The 18751-nt window shown below is 36.3% G+C and overlaps 1 protein-coding gene across 4 annotated transcripts in view; it reads right to left on the bottom strand.

The window, feature by feature from the left end:
* The window catches only part of LOC149165977 (mini zinc finger protein 3-like), a 139843-nt gene extending 130245 nt beyond the window's left edge, over positions 1–9598 (bottom strand). The window contains exon 1 of one of the 4 annotated variants that reach the window (XM_089431244.1): positions 8913–9598. In XM_089431244.1, the coding sequence (XP_089287370.1) occupies positions 8913–9325 (413 nt within the window). In that variant the 5' untranslated portion in view covers positions 9326–9598. The remainder of the gene's footprint in view (positions 1–8912) is intronic. The other 3 variants (XM_089431248.1, XM_089431246.1, XM_089431247.1) reach the window with 3 other exon arrangements.
* Between the last annotated feature and the right edge of the window lie 9153 nt (positions 9599–18751).

Consider the following 18751-nt stretch of genomic DNA (forward strand, 5'->3'; position numbering starts at 1 on the left):
TTATATATACGCATAGGAGCATGGAGGAGCATCCATGGGCAAACCAACAAGCGTAGTGAGGCCGACTTGACTCATGGGCGCTTGAAGAAAAGGCCGACTCATGTTTAGAAGGAAATTGCGATGGCGTTGAGGGCGTGGGTAGGTCGGCTGGGTAGCCAAGACCTCGCCCTGCCACTCGTATATATTAGTGAGGAGCAGATCTCATTTGAACCATCGCTCATCACACAATGACTTCGCTCATGTGAAGAGGTGCACAGATCTAAGGGGTGGATGCACAAGAGGAAAGGCGTAGTTTTGGTGATGCGCCCGTTCTTGGGCAAGGCCGCACGGAGGTGAACACACATCTTGGTTTTGGGTGAAGGACGTGGGTAGAGGTCGCACACCAGTTGGAGTAAGACGTGCACAGTTGTGGCGCCCAGGTTGTGTGACGACTTGGCACAGATTCTTGGGTGACTCAGGTGAGCGCCCGCCCATCGTGCAAGTGTGCACGGTGTGACTTTTGGTGAAGTGTTGAGATTGTGAACGGAGGTGTGACTCGTGTAGAGGCGCCCGTGTGTGGCGACTTGGAGGCGCGCCCAAGTTGGGCAAACAACACGATCGTGCGACGAGGTGAACGAAGGGTTGGTGAGTCGTGCGACGACCGTGCAGAGGCGCCGACGAGCTAGGCAACCGAGTTTGCCGAAGATTGTAAATTTGGCTAAGTATGAAACTTGGTGTTTCCAAGTATACTTGTAAAGCTTTGTAATATTGAAAGACTGTATAATATATTATCGGGCAGACTCATTGTTCAGGGAGTTGCCCCTCCCTTTATACTGTGCAATTGTGTTCTTCATGTATAATTGCTGATGTTAATGAATGTGTATGGGTGTTCATTGGTATAAAGGAAACATTAATAATACTTGGTTCTGAAACACAAACTAAGTAGGATAAGTGGTTAGGTGTAGTCCACGAACATAAGTATTGGTGAAAAGAAAGTGTTCGGTGGTGCCGCACCTCGCCAAGAGTGGTTGAAAGACTACTGCCAGCCTAGGGGCGTGACACTTCATGCCGTGTTAGCAAAATAAAAAAGCACTACGAAGTAAAGGTCGGGATTTTTTGAAAAGTCAAAAAATCAAGTTGGTATTGCATCCTTCGTTGGATATTCGAAGGGCAAGTTTATTTCAATAAAAAAATACAAAGTCTTACAAAATAATCTTAAAAAAAAAGGGCTCATTAGTATTTGTATAAAAATGTAAGTTTCTTTAGGTTAATAATTTTTTTTTTTATGAAACATTTTTTTATTTAAGATTTTAAAAAGGGATTTTGAGTTATGAAGAGGGTTTAAAAAAGGGAATGGAGTAAAATTTATTTAAAAATGAGTGTTTTTTTTTTAAGGAAATTAAATGAAAAAGGGGTATTGTGATATTTCTATAAAAGTTTTTTTTGTTTTGAAAGTGTAGTTTTTTCAATAAATGGAAATGTTTGTTTAGGTTGTTGAGTTATAGTGAGAAAAGTCAAGAGGTTAAGAAAACGACAATAAGTAATTTTTTAGATTTGGAAGTGAAGAGGCAAAAAGATGCCTTTGCATTGACATGCAAAAAAGAATTTGTCCATGATAACATTCTTCCCCTGACTTCAAATACCAAGACAACCAAGGAAACTTGTGATATCCTTGAAAGGAGTTTTGGTGTAAAGGGAAGCATTGAAGTTGAAGATGAAGGTGGATCTATAGTTGCAAATCTACATTCAGATGAGAAGTTTGGTCAATCCCACTATGCAGAGTTGCAAGTGGATGAAGATTTACTAAATTTAGCAACAAAACTTGCTAACGAAAATTTGGTGATTCCACCAACAGAGCTTGCTAATGAAATTTTGGTGAATCGAGTAACAAAGCTTGGTGATCACAATTAAACTACCATTGGCAGTCGATACTATGGCGAATCCAACAAATAATATTACTAATGTAAAATTTGATGAAGAATTGTTGCCTAATGATGAATGGTTGCAGATGATGCAACAAAAGCATCATATAGACGTGATGCTATTTGATGAGATAATCCTACTTGAATATGAAAATCAAGTGGAAGACAACCTGTTTGCAGCAACACAAATTAGTACAAAAGTTGAAGAGACAGAGACAGAGGAAAATGCAAAGAAGGAAGCCCGCAAAGAGAAAACAGAGACAGAAAAAGAAGCAAAGCTGGAAGTACAACAAAAAGAAACACTCATCACAAAGAAGAAGGAACAGAACCAATGTGGTTTTGTAAATATTTTTAATTCTAATGTTGATTTTCAGTGTGTGGGTACACAAAATGATTTTGAAGCATAGTTAAATTTCCTTAAAGCATGGCTTGCAACACCATGCCTTGATAATGTTTGCATAGAAGCCGCAGAAATGAATGTTGAAGACAACATGCATGATGAAGAAATTAATGAAATTTTCAGGTATTGGAGTCTTGAAGAAATGAAATTATATTATGGTTTTATGTTGCATTAGATTGAAGAAAAACACACCAAAGATAATATGTCGCAGCAGCCCACATATAAGTCGTTTTTTTAAAAAGTCCAAGATATGCTTAGACAACCTAGAAGAATGGATGACCTGCGCTAGCAAATGAAGAAACTGAAGCTTGAAGAATACAACAATAAGAAAATGTTGAAACAATTTAGAGGCTAATATTGAAGAAGAGAAGAAGAAAAATAATTTGTTTTTAAACTATAAGCCTAGTTGAGACATAGACTAGCAAGTATCTTAATTGAATTTTTATGTGGTTTTTTTTTTAAACTACATGGTGAACCTGTAACTGCCAGTCCTAATCTATGGGAGACCCAGGATCAATCCTCGTAGCTGCCTCTATAACACCAGGAGTACATCCAACCACCTGCAAGTCGGGTATACTAAGATCCTATGATTTTAGCAAGAGCAAACTCACGTGCTGCCAAGACGGGATTGGGGAATTTGCCCCTTTAGCTTCCACCATAGCAGGTTAGTGTACTTAATGAGATTTGAACTTCGGTCTCCCAGGCTTCACCCAAGTGAATTTTTATGTGGTTGTTATTAAGAGAGAGTGTTGGAGAACTAATTCCAACCAGCGATTAGGTGTCAAAACCGTCCCTCCAAGTGTCCTAGTTTAGTTTCACTTAGTCCAGCTTAAGTGAGTTTAACTCTAGTCATTTATACTGATGTTTCCAATGTAATTTGTTTCACTTAGATCAGTTTAAGTGAGTTTAAATCTAGTCATTTATCACTGATGTTTCCAATGTAATTTTGTTTAAGTGATTTGTAATACCGAGAAAAACAAATCCTATGCTCCACATTTTGTTCTCTTCCATTTTTATTTCAGTGATTGTCATTATGGCTTACTCTGAAATACCGGCCACCAATCTGTTGGAGATGATAGTGATAGGACTTGGTCTGATATCCCAAAGATCAATCTCACATGAGTAGTAGTGCTGATGTTGGAGATAATCTAAATGCTTATTGTGGCTTACTCTGAAATACCCGCCACCAATCTGTTGGAGATGATAGTGATAGGACTTGGACTGATATCCCAAAGATCAATCTCACATGAGTAGTAGTGCTGATCTTGGAGATAATCTAACTGCGCAAGCATTTTCCAGGGAAATGATCGAGTTGTTGTCATTGTGGGTTATTTTCAAATCCCCACCACCAATCTGTGTGAGATGAAACTGATCGGATCAAGTGTGATATCCCAAAAGCTCAATCTGAGATTACTAGTGGTGCTGATCTTGGAGTGGATCTAACTGTGCATGCATTTTCAAGGTCACTGATCGAGTTGTCATTGTCATTTATTTTGAATTCCCCAGCATCAATCTATCTGAGATATATTTGATGGGATCTACTCTAGTATCCAGCAGATCAATCAGAGATGACAAGTGGTGCTGACCTTGGAGTGGATCTAACTGTGCAAGCATTTTCAGGCGCACTGACCGTGTTGTTGTCTTTGTGGTAAAAGCCACTAGATGTTTGGAAGATTGGTATATCATTGTGAGGTGAATTTGCAAATTCAAAGATCTGATGGTCCAGGCTGTTATGGCTGTTGTTTCAAGTACAATTTGTTAATTGGTGCGGTGATTAATCATGAATTTCGTTGTGTTCTTCTGCCAGGATCATGCAAAGTGAAGATCGAATTGTTAATACAGGGAGTTTATATATATATATATTTCACACATACTTACATTTAATTTATTAAGTGAGATGCCAAAGGTCGTTTAGAAATTTGTGTGAAATACGCTAAGCTCTAACACTCAATACCTATCAACAAGATTTTTATCTCAAGACCCTCAATCCCTGCCAATAAAATTTGCACTCAATAAAAACTAAATCCACATAAACAAACCAACTGGTCTACAAGTGGGTAGCACAATGCCTGCTTCTTAAAGTAAACTGGTAGCACAATGGCTGCTTCTTATAGTTATCGATTAATCTGTTTCGTTAAACTTGATTAATCTGTTTGAGTGTTTGGAAATTGTGTTTGGTAACCCAAATGTGTCCTCGCTGTGGCCTATTGTTGCATGTTAACTGTCTTCGGGGTTAGCGACTCTATTGATGACTGGAATGTTAGTGTTGACAGCTAGGCAAACAGAAATCCTTTGATGACAATTAAGAAGCCGATTGCTTGAGCATGGGAATGTTCGGTGGCTGATTAATATATATCGTATGTGGCCTACTGGCTACCCTCTGATTTGTTCAATGAGGTGGCACTGGTCATTCCATCTCAGCAAAGGCTTTCTTATCATCTGAATAATCCTACGAGGGGCCGTGGTGTTGGGAAGATGTTCCTCAATGACAATATCTCCTTAAGGATTGTGCACGTTGTTAGTCCAGTACTATTGGTTCTCATAAAGTACTATTTGCTTTCGTAAACGCGACGCTCGAACAGATGGTTTCTGGTCATGCCTATCTATTGTTCTCACTATTGCGATGCATAGAATGTGACACATTCCACCCTTTTATGAAAATGCGATTGCAACGACCTCTTTCTTTAAATTTTCCAAAGTCTAAAATTAATCCTACAATTTAGTTTAGTTCCTAGGATCTCTAACGTTTTATATGAAAATGCGATTACGACAACCTCTTTTCATTAAATTTTCCAAATTCTAAAATAAATCCTACAATTTAGTTTAATTCCTCGGTAGGAAGTTATGCCTCTCGGAACTTTAGCTTATTAATGAGGCCATGTCATCAAAATAAATCTATGTGGCGTGCACATGGCCGCACTTTGCCAACGTGTTAACATACCATCACCATGTAGGGTCCACATGGCACACCTATTATGTTTGTACCAGCACACTATTTGGCTTCCTCGTGATCACTTCCCTCGATACTTTGTTTCACAATATCACTTCCCCGGTACCATGTTCCCGAGTATCATGGTTCATGGTACTACCGCTCACCAAACCATTATTCTAACACTTCCTTCAAGTACCATTTCCCTCGAGTACCATTTCCCCATTACCATCTCCCCTCATATCGTTTCCCCTCGTATTGCGTTTCCTCTGGTATTACATTCTTCGTTCTTGTGTCGGTAGGCTTACAATACAATTAAACATCTTAATTAAAATGATTAATTAATACCATGCATAACTTTCAACATATTTTTATATAGGAAACATGTTATTTCAATACCTTGATCATTTAATCAATTCAATGAAACATGTAATGAAGCATTGTCAATTCCTTATACAACTTGCAATCATGTTAAAATTGTTTAGAGGGATATGCTTATCAATTAACTAAGCATGAATACATAGGTTCTTATAACTATTTAAGAAGAGTTGCATTCCATCTATCACACATTGCTAATCTTTTGAACAAGTTGAGTTACTATATTCAAAAGTCATTGCTGTCAACTAAGAGAGCTTAAGCATATAGTTTCTCATGTTTGTCATGAGTTCATAATATTGAAGAAGACAATATAGACATTCATTAAAATCATAGAAACACAAGATCTCATACTAGTCATAAGCAAAGCATTGAGCATCATGGTTAATGATTCATATATGCAAATGTAATATACTTATCTGCGGTGGTTAAATTGGCTGGCAACTGAAAGAGAGACTTACAATCTCCATGCATCCATAAGCCACCTACACAACAATGTTCTTGTTGTTGACCACCCTTGAGTAGGATCCAATGACTAAGGAATGTTTACTTAGAGAATTCACACTAAAGGCTTGGTTTAATACTTAGAGTATGGATGTCACTATCCAAGTGGTTTATCAACATCCCTCTAATAGTAACCACTGAGTTGGTCTATTACTTGTACCTACAATAAGCACCCAGGTGATTTATCAATTGTTCACTAGTAGTAAGCGCCACAACGACTTACTCTTTCCTTTGAATTCATTCAAAGGGATTCACTTAATGTTCAGATGGGGTATTACTCAGTCTTAGGAGTTGGAATTCATTGTGTAGGTGTCAGTTTCCTTTTCAGAGAAAACACAACAATAGAGTAGTGTCCGTTGTCCAAGTGGTTTACCAAGATATTAGCAAAAGCCAAATTGACCCTAATTTCCATGTCCAAGTGTCTTATCAACTATAAAAAAATCATTTTATTGATTTGTTCTTTCATTGAACCTCCCACCAATTAGCACAAGATTAGACAAACAATTTAGTGGCCTCGTACGCAATTCATAGAGGATGCATCAATAATTTGCAACAATTTAACTTATGCACAAAGGTTTGATACTAACTCACAGAGCACTTTGTCTTCTATTGTTAATTCCAACAACTCCCACATGCTCAAATGATCATCGTAAGTGCACTTAGAAGGGAGAGAACCTCAATTTAGGAAACTTGGGTGGACTTAATTAGTGAGAGAGAGTTCAAAGACAAAAAAATCAACCAGTGAGAGTGAGGCCACCAACGTCAACACATTTATTTGTCTATGCCTTCATATATTTCTTTCCAATGTCCTTTTGTGTGTTTAAGAGGCCATACACATGTCTCTTTGATGCTCAAGGGGGAAGGGCACCATCTTCTCCTCCACCATCTCTAATTGCATCTCATAAATTTGATTTTCAATAACTAGTTCACATCCAATCACATCTCATAAATTAGCTATTAATAAGTTCACTTGATTAGGTCCACAAGTGATAGTTCACTAACCTCAACATTTAAGTTCATGGTTTCTTTCATGGCTTTCCAAGCAAGCAATATCCATCATCCTTTAGGGTTCCAAAATTTCGACCTCTCCTTCAATTGACAATTAAATTTAAATGATTAAAACTCACTATGTCGGTCAATCATGGTTCTTGTAGCCATGCTATGCTAGAATTATAGTCACATTACAAAAGTTAGGGTAATAAAAGAGTTATCAAATGGAATTTATTTTTCTATTTCAAAGTCATGGTAATGGAGACATCTCCAAATGCTATGCAATGTAGTTTTTGGATATGTCATGTGCATGGTTATTTTGCCATGATCCATCTACTGCCAAAAAGTAGATGCACTATGTGAACTTGTTTTATTTTGTGATTATCAACCTAGGCAAGTGTATATAAATTCCACTTATGTTGTATGGAAATTTCTTCATCTATGTGGCACTCATCACTTACAACAAAATTCCACTTATGTTGTATGGAAATTTCTTCATCTATGTGGCACTCATCACTTACAACAAAATTCCACTTATGTTGTATGGAAATTTCTTCATCTATGTGGCACTCATCACTTACAACAATTGATATTCTTAGATCATTAGTTTTATTTTTACATGTTCAGGTTCGCGTATTTTTTATGGAAGTCACCGAAATGTATTTTGGAGTTAGAAATCAAGAAACTTTGTAAGTTTAGTTAGTTTAGTTAATTAAATATGTGGATGTAGTGTTTGTTAAAATTAATTGTTCTTATAAATTTTTAGGTGAAGTATGGAAATTCCTAGATAAATAACGGATAATATTGTAAAAGTAAAAAATGAAAATAATGAAAATGAAAACTAAAATGCCGACATACATTGAATATGCATGACTCCATAAAAATATATCTAGGTCATATTCTCTACTTGATATTTTGTAGTACCAATTTAATAATGTAAAAGCTAATCCTTATTTTTGTTACATTGTTATATTGTTGCATATAGTTGACTGACTATTTTACTGTGTGTGTAGCTGATGTTAATTATGTATCTGTTTACTAATTTTCAATGAATTCTCGGTTAGAGGTAGATTGTCACACAGATGGGAAATCGAACTTCTCGGTTAGAGGCAGATTGGCACACAGATGGTAAATCGAACTTGTGGTGGATGAAATTTTATTAGAAAGCCGCGGAGACAGAGGGACAGTGGTATGAGAACAATACAGTTGCTGAGTAACTTCAACCTAGTTCGTTGTAATTTTCATTATCAGTTCGCTCGATTTCTAATGAATGTCCATTTCCATGTCAGTCAATCGGCCGCTAAGTCTTTCCATAATTCCAATATGAATTGAAACATCTATTCAAATAATTAAAAGAAAGGAGTGCTACTCATAGAAACCCATGTTTAGTATCTGGAAGCTCCATTGTATTCAGAAAAGTAAGCAAACTGATCATATGCATATCCACGGCAAACAAAATTTGTAAATCTAGCAAACAACTATTTAGCTTTATCAATGATAAACGATTAAGCAATGTACAAGATCTTTCTTATCAGCATATCTATGAAAATTATGATCTTTCACAGCTTATGCACACAGAAGGTTAAACGATCCAAAATATTTTTCATTATCACCACTTAAAATGATCACTCAGTAAATAATGCTAGGTCAATTGATTTGGAAATCTATATGCAACATATGTTTTCCTTTATAGCTAGTTTACGGACAAGGACAATTTAAATCTTCCACAGGTCAGGCAGAACTTTGTTTCATTAATGTTATTGAGTGGCACATAACTTACAGTTCCTCATAGATCGGAATGGGAGAGGATCACCTGCGTATGCGATGGCACTCGCACAGGGTTTCGTTTTCAGCTTCCCTCCTGTGGAAGTTTCGGTGACAGTGGCACGCTGCACACTTCATGTCTCCTGCAGTTCCCTCCTCTCCGCTGGCCATAAATTCTCCACACCCATCCACAGCGTAACCCCCAATGCTGGCGGCGTGATTCTTTCTGCATTGTCCGTAGCGCACACCCTTCCTACACGCGGTGTCTACTCCTGTTGCAGTTGCGGCTGCTTCGGCCTGTTGCAATATTTCAGAGGGCCGCATTTCTTCATTGAATGTTAAAGATTGGGGCTGACTCTGTGTGGATCTTGTTATGGGGGTCTCTGATCTGCGATGTAAAGACGCAGATCTGAAATCACCTGCGCCCAAGTCCTTCACCTGTATATATCTTTGCAATCCCATAGAACTTCTATTGAAAGACTGAAGGAAGAGATTGGCATCCAAAGCTGTATCTGTACACTTTCCTTATTCATTTGCACCGCTGAACCTGCGGTTATATTTAACAATTTTCTGGGCTAAATTTCGTCTTAATAAGTTAATCCCGTTCTGTGCATTGCTAAAACGGTTAATAAAAGTAACCATCCACAGTATTTCTGAATTGAAGCGAGATCGCTCCAGCAAATCGTTATTAATAGCGCAACTCATGTCCTTCCACTATTATTCCAATACAAATTAAACGACCTAGAGGGATAACTCAGAAACTAATAGGATATCGCGAGGGCCCAAGTCCTGTTGTATTTAGGCCTAATCTTCAGCGAAATCTAATCATATAAGCCAAAAGCGAATGGACCATAAATATCTCGCTGAACCTCGTAATGGCGAACATGGGGTCCCTACATAGAGATGCCATGTAAAAAAATGATAGGAAATGAGTTGGCACAACACAAAAAAATGCCTTGGCCTTAGATATCAAGTAAATGCCTTGGCCTTAGATATCAAGTAAGACGGTTAGGAAAAATAATATATACCACGTTTGCACATATAACATAGCGGGTCCTCGTTTCATTCCCAGATTCCCTTATATGAATTACATCTCTGCGCACTGTCGATGAAATTAGATTTGAATGAGCAGGTTTTACATACACAACGTGAAGACTAATTATCATCGACAAATTTGATTAGGGGGTTGTTCTTGTGATCCGATCAGGGCTTTCCTACATGTAATTGCTTTTGACCACTGGTTCAATTTTCTGAATATTTAAGTCCGAATCCTCATGTTCTTGCATCATTGCTTGACATCTCACAATTCGCCAAGGACTTTAACATGAAAATTAATGTCAAAGCTCTGGCTTCAGTGGGGACTGAGAGACACTGATGACGTTCCTTTTACGTAAGATCATGTCAGGTGTCGACATTTTGTTGCTCTAAAACCCGACCACAGTAGTGATATACACTAAATCGCGTCTTACTTGACAATTGCGGATAAGGATCCTTATGGCATCTTGCGTGAAAATAGGCAGAATAATAGCAAGTAAATGTGTCTATAGAATGGTTTGTGGTACTTGAAATAAAAGATCAAAATTATTACGGTGAATTACGAAGTCCTTATCCGTTACAGCTGTTAGAATGAGATGGTTTGTGCTACTTGAAATAAAAGATTAAAATTATTACGGTGAATTACGAAGTCCTTATCCGTTACAGCTGTTAAAATGAGTGGTTTGCGGTAGTTGGAATAAAGCTTAGAAATATAAGCCTAATGAAATACTTAGCCATTATAGCTACATTAAAATGAAATTTTGAAAGCAGTTTCATACACAGACGCTAAAGTCAATGATACCATTATTGTAACTCACCTAAAGGAAAAAAATCTCGCAGCACAGACAATGGGAGGCTGGTTTGTAAACAATAAGGCGTTATTAGCTCTCTCACATAAGGTTTGGTTTTAGTTTGTAATAAAATGCTATTGTGTTCAGTGCGGAGAGATGCTGTGACGCAAATTGCCTTGAGAAAAAGCGAAGCAAGTGTTTAAGAAACAGTGAACTCCTAAATATAGGTAAATGATGTACGACTGTACTTCTTAGTGTAAGTATAATTTGTTAATAAAGTTAATTTTGGTAATAAGGTCAATCTTGGCAATTTCATTGAAAATTGAACTAATAAGTTATTCATGTGTTTTATTTTTGTTAACCACAATCATATATATTTCAAATTTTAACTAATAAGTTATTTATGTGTTTTTTTTCCTTTAACCACAATCATATATTATTATTATTATTATGTAATTTTAACATCACGGTCACGCCAATTACCAAATTGGCGTATGAGACTTTGTGTTTGTGGGACAATGGACCCATCTCCATGCAACAATTTCACTGCTAAGTCTATGAGGGCATATATACTCTACCCCGCTCTGGTTTTGAACCCGTGACCTCTTAAGAGGAAACACATCATCTTAAGCATTAGGCCCACTCAACCTGTATAAATAGCAAAATATCAACTAGCACAACCACATTTATATTAATAAAAATGTGGTTGATAAACTCCAATAGGTATATAATATTATATAAAGCAAACCATGAAAATTAATTAAAAGATATTAATAAAAATTAGTTCTCCTAAATATATAACATGCTTCATCATAGAAAATATGATAAAATAAATAATGAAATTAAGAGTAACATATTAATAAAAATTAATAAACGAAATATAAATATAAATAGAAATTAATTAATAAAATAAATTAAACCATATCATTAATACAATATAAAATTTTGTTTTTGTTTGTCAAGTTGTCTGTGATCCTCCACGGATCCTCCAGGCTTGACCCGTGGCTTGAGAAGCCATGACCCAAGGGCATCTAAGCCGTCAAAATTGCCCGGGGATCACATCTAGCCTTAGACGCACCAACCCTTTGCAAACTAGATTTTTTAGCATGTCTCCTCCCCCTAACACGGGGCACAATCAACCCCTGTGAGGTTTGATCCCAGGTCACTTTGCTTACGAGGCCCATCCTCAATAGGTTATGCTAGTGGGACTTGACATTAATACAATATTTGATACAAAGAAAACAATGTGAAATGTTGAAATGACACTATTAATAATAATACTATTATTTGATACCATAATATTGTTAATATAAAAAAAATATTAATACTTCAAGAAAAAACAATATAAATAAAATAATTAAAATTTTAATGTTACAACCAATTAATGTTACAAAAATTAATAAAAACCAATATAAATACAAATACTGAAGAGTAAGTAAAAGCATAGCAAAAAGTAAAGGCATTGAGGAGAACATAAATTTCCACATGATCAACAACCATTGTGAGACGCTAACAAGCGTTCACGATACTTCAAAAAGGACAAATCCAACAATGTCAGCCGCAATGTGACAAAAAAATGACAAGAAAGTTTAAACACTAAAGGACAAATGAGAAGAATGTAGAGCTTACTAATGATAAGAATAATTATACAAAATCCAAGTCTGAACATTCGAGCATAACACAATTATTTGATACTAGTATCTTCCAAAACACACCCAAAGCGGTGGCAAAAGGAACACTGATTCAAATCAATAGGATAGTAATCACTATACTTCACGCTTTCAAGCTAGTCCCTTCTCGTTTTCCTCCCTGATTCTCTCTTTTGTGCAAATGATATAAAGTCTCAATAGCTAATTTCATTTCACTCAAAACATGGATAGTTCATTGACAAAATCAGGATGGAAGCCATGCCCTTTATCAAACCTTGCACGAATAAAGGTGACAAAACTAATCGTTTTGGCAATAAATTTAATCATTGAAACATAATACAAACCATCATTTTTCTCTATATCTATGAATCATTGGCAAAAAGATACAACTAAAATCAGTAAAATCGGACAAAACAAATTAACAGAAACAAAACTATCCATTTCTGATTTTCGTCATTTCATATTCAAACATAAATGTAACAAAATTCAAAAGAAGGACAGAAAAAATGGAAACAACTACAATTGAAGCAATGAAACAACAATTGTCTTCAAACGATACATTTACTTACTTGAGTAATCAACAATTGAATTGAAATCAACAACAAGCAAAAGAAAGAACTTATCAAGTAACCTTTTTTTTTCTTAAACACATGCATACAAATAATTACTAGCAAGAAGAACAAATAGAAAAAAAGAAGTTATGAATAGTAAAATGTATTGAAGAGAAATACCCCAAAAATGATATTGACTTTAATAGCTCCTCCTCTTTCTTTCTAAGTGTAACATATGCACTATCTTTCATTTTTGCATAACTTTGAAAAGAAAAAGGTGGTAAAATCCAAAAACCATCTATTGATTTTACTCTGGATATAGATGTAAATTTCAGGCCCTGTCTCTCTCTATCTCCATTATCTACAGTGGCTCATTGAAAAGTCATCCCCTAGGATTTGTGTATTGTCAAAAACCATGCCATTTTCAAAGGAATGTGTCTCATATTCCCCCTATCAACAAACATAATCGGTACAAGAATTAGAAAGTCACCATCAAATAGAACACTGCAATTCTTTTCAAACATAACTGTAACAAATTGTGGAAGTTGTGGCGACTTCGAGCCAGGCGTAAAGAAAATATTTTTAGTATATTCAAGTGCGCCATTAAGAAAACCAACTTCAACCCACAAATTACACATTAACATCACGCGCTCTCCATGACATAATATTACTTCACGCTCCAACACATCGTCATCACTATCAATTATTTTTGTTCTTTTATAGCTTTTTACAACACATCTCGCAATAGGACAATTTAACTATTTAAGCATTTTTCAACTCTGCAAATTGACAAGATTATTCATTTCAAATAAGTGAATAGGAGAATCAAACAAAGTCCTTTCTTTCCAAACCAAGCAACTATCAACACGCGCCATAAGAAGATCCCAATCATCAAGAAAAGGCTTTGAATTTCTAATATTGGTTAAAATATTGTGAAATGATGCTCGTCTCAAATCATCTCCTTCCTGCCTATAAATTTTATCGAGAGCCACAACAATATCGAAGATTTCCCACAAAACTTTCCAAGAAGTTCTAAATGCATACAATGGTTATCCTTAATAGGAGGTAGTTGTGCAAACTCACCAACAAGAATGATGGACCTACCACCAAAAGGACAGTCCTTGTTTTTAGGAAAGGCTTCTCGCAAATGAGAATCTAATTGTATGAATAACCTTGGACCTGTAAATCTCATCTCATCAATCAATATATATCAAATGTGCCTCATTTCTTCTTAGAACACTACCAAAGCCTTCCCACACAGTGGCTTCATATCTTTGATAGGAATTTTTAAGGCATAATGTATTGTTTTTCCACATATGTTAAAATCAATGATACCAGTTGGAGCAAGAAAAAACAAAGGACTTTTTCCATCTGTTCTTGAACTAGAAAGAGCATGAGAAATACACCCAATGAGAGAATAATTCCTTGTTCTAGAAGTACCTAGAATAATCATTTTTAAAGCACCATCATCTCCATCATTAGCAAAGTGTCAAAAAATAATTTCAAAAGTAGCTAGTTGTTTTTCTCATAAAGAGGAAGGAAACAAATATGTGTCACTAACGAAGCCACAACTGAGAACATCTGCATACTGTGCATCTTTCACAAAATTAACCCTTTGTTCTAAAAAATAATTTGAAACCACTATTTCTTTCCAATTATAATCAACATCAAAGTCCCATCTACCAAGATTATTAAGGTATAAAATATTTACACAGCTTGGAAGAACTAAATGCGAAAAAACTTGCCACTCTTCAAAATCCCAATCAACATTTTCTTCATGTATAAGAGGCTCCACATCCTCTTCATCGCCTTCATTTGGAAAAGGGGTTCGATCAACATGGCACACACGATATCTCCAATTCTGCCAAATATCAAAAATACATTTAGTAGACAACTCAATATCTAAACCAATGTCACAAAATGACTTGTATAAAAGTAACTCACTCCAACAAAAAATTTCAAACTCTTCAAGCCGCACATAAGGAACAACATAAAATCATGGCCAAACATGAGCGATAGCATTCTTATCACATGGCCTCCATTCCACTTGGTTCACTTCTCCTCAAAACCCCACGATCTTGTTGTTTCTATATATCATAAATGTTCGAAAAAAACATGTTGGGTTTGATAAACCTGAATGAAATTGTTTCCGTAGACATCTTGATCAGAATAAAGAAAAAGCCTTAGGTACACTTTCTTCCCAACATTCAAGGAGAAGAATTTGTGACTACATAAACAAGATAAAGCTTTAGCAATAAATGGCATGTCTATTGAGCTCCAATGTCACACACAACAAGAATATCACCAAGGAATTTTCTATATGAAAATAATACAGAAGCTTCAGACCCACTCTCACTAGCAAATTTGGTCAACATTTCATAATAAATTTTTGATCTTCTCTCGACCTTTGAAGCATATTTTCAATATACTTCAAAACTTGATGTCATGAAATAACTCGTTGACAATAAACATTTGCTCTCCACAATGTTAAAACATCAACTTTGTGAAAATTTAAAGAACCATCACTTCATGTTGGTTCATAATTTTTTCTCCCTTTCTCATCTACGCACAATGTTGACTCTACACAAACCTCCCATGGAGCATTATAACGACATGAAAGGATAAAACATTTTTTACATAAACAAGAATGAACACTATATTTTGTATTCCTTTGCACACGATTCACTAAATTCTCATAATCTTCTTTCATATTGCAAGAAAAAAATTATTCACTATTTAGAAGACATGGATCATCATTTGCAGTTCGAGGGATCATCAAATATCGATGATGTATGTCACGTATATTCCAAGTTGTAACATATTTATCAAAGTAGAAATTTGTTACACTGACAACAGTCCTATTGGACCAATCCAACGTTTCCATATATGGTGCTTCAGAAAACCACAACTAACAATGGATGTGAGGTGAACCTCTATGCTTCCACTCATACATAACAAGATTCAAAACATTCAATTAACATATAATAACCGATAATAAGAACATATGTTTTCCCTCAAATCATTATAAAATCATCCAAAATGAATGACAACAAACCTATACCAAAAGTATTTAGCACCAAGATATCTCTGCAAGACTATGTCATAGAAGATATTGAATCTTTGGTTCATGGACATAAAAGCAATATGCAGGTACTGAATAACATTTTGAATCTTTTTCGCATGCTCACTTTCTCGATGAAACTCTCTATTTGAAGGCATAACACTATGAAAATCAGGCCACTTTGTGTCAACTGCGCTCAATGTAGAAAACAAAGTAGGGAAACCCAACTCGTTGATCATATCAGTTAATTCAAAACAACACTTTGTCCAATAAGCCCGCGTACCCCTAAGAGAATATCCAAAATTCATTAATTTCTCAGCCAACTTATTATATGACAGATCAAAAAGCTATTGATGCAATTCCATAATTTCTCTTAAAAAATATGAAGTTGTTCCCTAACAACGATGTCGCATAATCATATTCAACAAGAAATATCAAAATCGAGGATGGCTTCCAAACATTTGATCATAAAATTGCAATAGATGCAAACCATATTCATGCATCTCAACATTGGAAATACGAGGATGCAACCAATCAGCATCACCTGTAGGGAATAAAGTGGGGAATGCCATATCTAGCAGTCCTTCAGTTTTATATTCATTAATGGGAGATGTACCAATATTTGGCCAATCTATTGCTTCAACAAATGTGGTGTTTTCATTCTCAATAAATCTTATCATTCAATCAACTTCCATCGGTTCATTAGGAAAACGAGAAAAAAAGGATAATAGGTGATAGTGAAAACAAATAGCCCCATCTATTTCAATCTCTACATCCATCCTAGTTATATCATCAACATCACTATGAACATATTGTAACATGCTAGAAACATCAATAGGTCTTTCTGTGGGAGCAGTAACTGAATCCATGTCAATTTCCACGCCGCTATAGTACTTGTCCATTTCAATTTTATAATGCAATGCATCCATCACACGTTGCCTCTTCACGTAGTATTCATAGTATTTAGAATGAAATCTTAGCCTTCTCAAAATAAAAAAATCTAGTTCTTCAAGATGTCATGGAAGCTTCTTTGCAACTGGAGAAATATATTGTGGAAAAATTATCATGTGGCTGCTATATTTAAATTGAACACCACTAGAATAGGTCACTTGCAATACTGGATTTAACAACACTATTAACATCTCTTCAACTTGTGTCAAAAATCTTAGAAACTCAGGTTACTCACCTGTATCCATGTTGTTAAAGTGACAAAAGCGATGAGAACCTTTCTCAGACTGACATCTTTTGCAAAGGGCCCCACATGAAATCTAACAACTTGTATACTAGGATATCATTCATTGCATACATGACATGTATGCACAACAGACAAACTGTCAATCTTCGACCAAAATTGTTTATGGAAATCAAGCATGTGTTCGCCAAAATCATACGGAGTAGTTTCATTTTCTCTATGCGACACCATTCAAACTTGGCGATGATGTGAAACAAATCGTGCAACTGGAATATTGGTTCTATCATTTATTTCCATAACAGAATGGGAAATTATTCTTCCATATTCATTACAACTTAGCAAATTCTGCTTCGAAAAAAGAAAATAACCTTTCTAAGAACGAAATATGAAGAAAATAAATTAAATTTGTTCATGAAGCAAAAAAAAAATTACATTTTCTCATTGTTGCATTTTCCATGCCCAATTCATCGAATTGATATTCCTTTTGTTGCTTGCAAATTTATTTCTCAACCAATATTCACTTGAGCAATATTCTACCAAAAAACATCAAGAAAGAAATGCGTAAAAAATATAAATCTAACATTCACAAGCATTAAACCTTTGGAAATAAATTTGCATTTAGCACCTTTTCTTTGTGAAGAACAAACCTGTCCTCACATTATTTCACTTCAACAATATTCTCTTTAGAGCTACATTTTTTTTTTTTATCGGTAAAAGACTATCTAGACTATTATATTATATTTACATGTAAACTTTACAAACAGTGAGACAGGCTTTCCAGGGCCAGCAGTTGCACCTTGGATAGCTTAGCTTTGAAACAAAAAGCTCCCACGCAGGGGCAGCACCTACAGAACTTCCAAAATCACCTACAAGACTAACAGAGTCCCTCCAAAATCTAATCGCTGCTGGAGGCCCAAAAGACATGAGTAGCAGCGTGCTAAGGGGCCTCATTGCGCTTAACAGACCCATGACTGCCCACGCAGGGGCTTTCAACAGAAACTGACTGTGTGCCATGGACCGGCAAGAACCAAACAGTGTTGAAAATTGACAATAGACCCGACAAACATAAACCAGACAGACATAAGTATAAACTGCCAGCCAACAAACATAGTGATATCCGGAACCGACATACCCGCAGAAGCTTTAATCCTGGATTCGGGCTGAGAGAGGAGGGCGTGTGTTGAGTCGTGCTTCAGAGTCCTGGTCCTCGCAGAGACTTTTGTCTTCCACAATGTAGCACCACCCCTGCCCCTCAGGGACTCCTTCCCACATCGCCTTCCATTTGTCCTCAGCAATGCCCTGAGGTGCCGACCCCATTGGATTTGAGGTGCCTTGCATAATCTCCTTCCCCGAAATGCCTGCCTCAATCGGGGGCAACACAGCAGGGCTATCCTCACCAGAGCCTCCTGGAGGCTTCTCCAACGTACCCAGAGGATTTTCAGCTTCATTTCCTTCAGGGATTTTGGTGAAAAGAACTGAAATGTGGGCGTTGACTCCTGCATTGTCTGCTGAGCTGCCCAGAGTGAACACCACGGAGCCGAATGCCGGAAGCACTGGCCCTCCCTCGCTAGAGCTACCAACCTCCAAGAATTGCCCGGCTGGGAGTTGT

Source organism: Pinus tabuliformis, chromosome 5_1 (genome assembly GCF_031772625.1).
Source record: "Pinus tabuliformis cultivar Carrire ecotype Pingquan chromosome 5_1, CPIR1, whole genome shotgun sequence".
NCBI classification, from domain to species: domain Eukaryota; kingdom Viridiplantae; phylum Streptophyta; class Pinopsida; order Pinales; family Pinaceae; genus Pinus; species Pinus tabuliformis.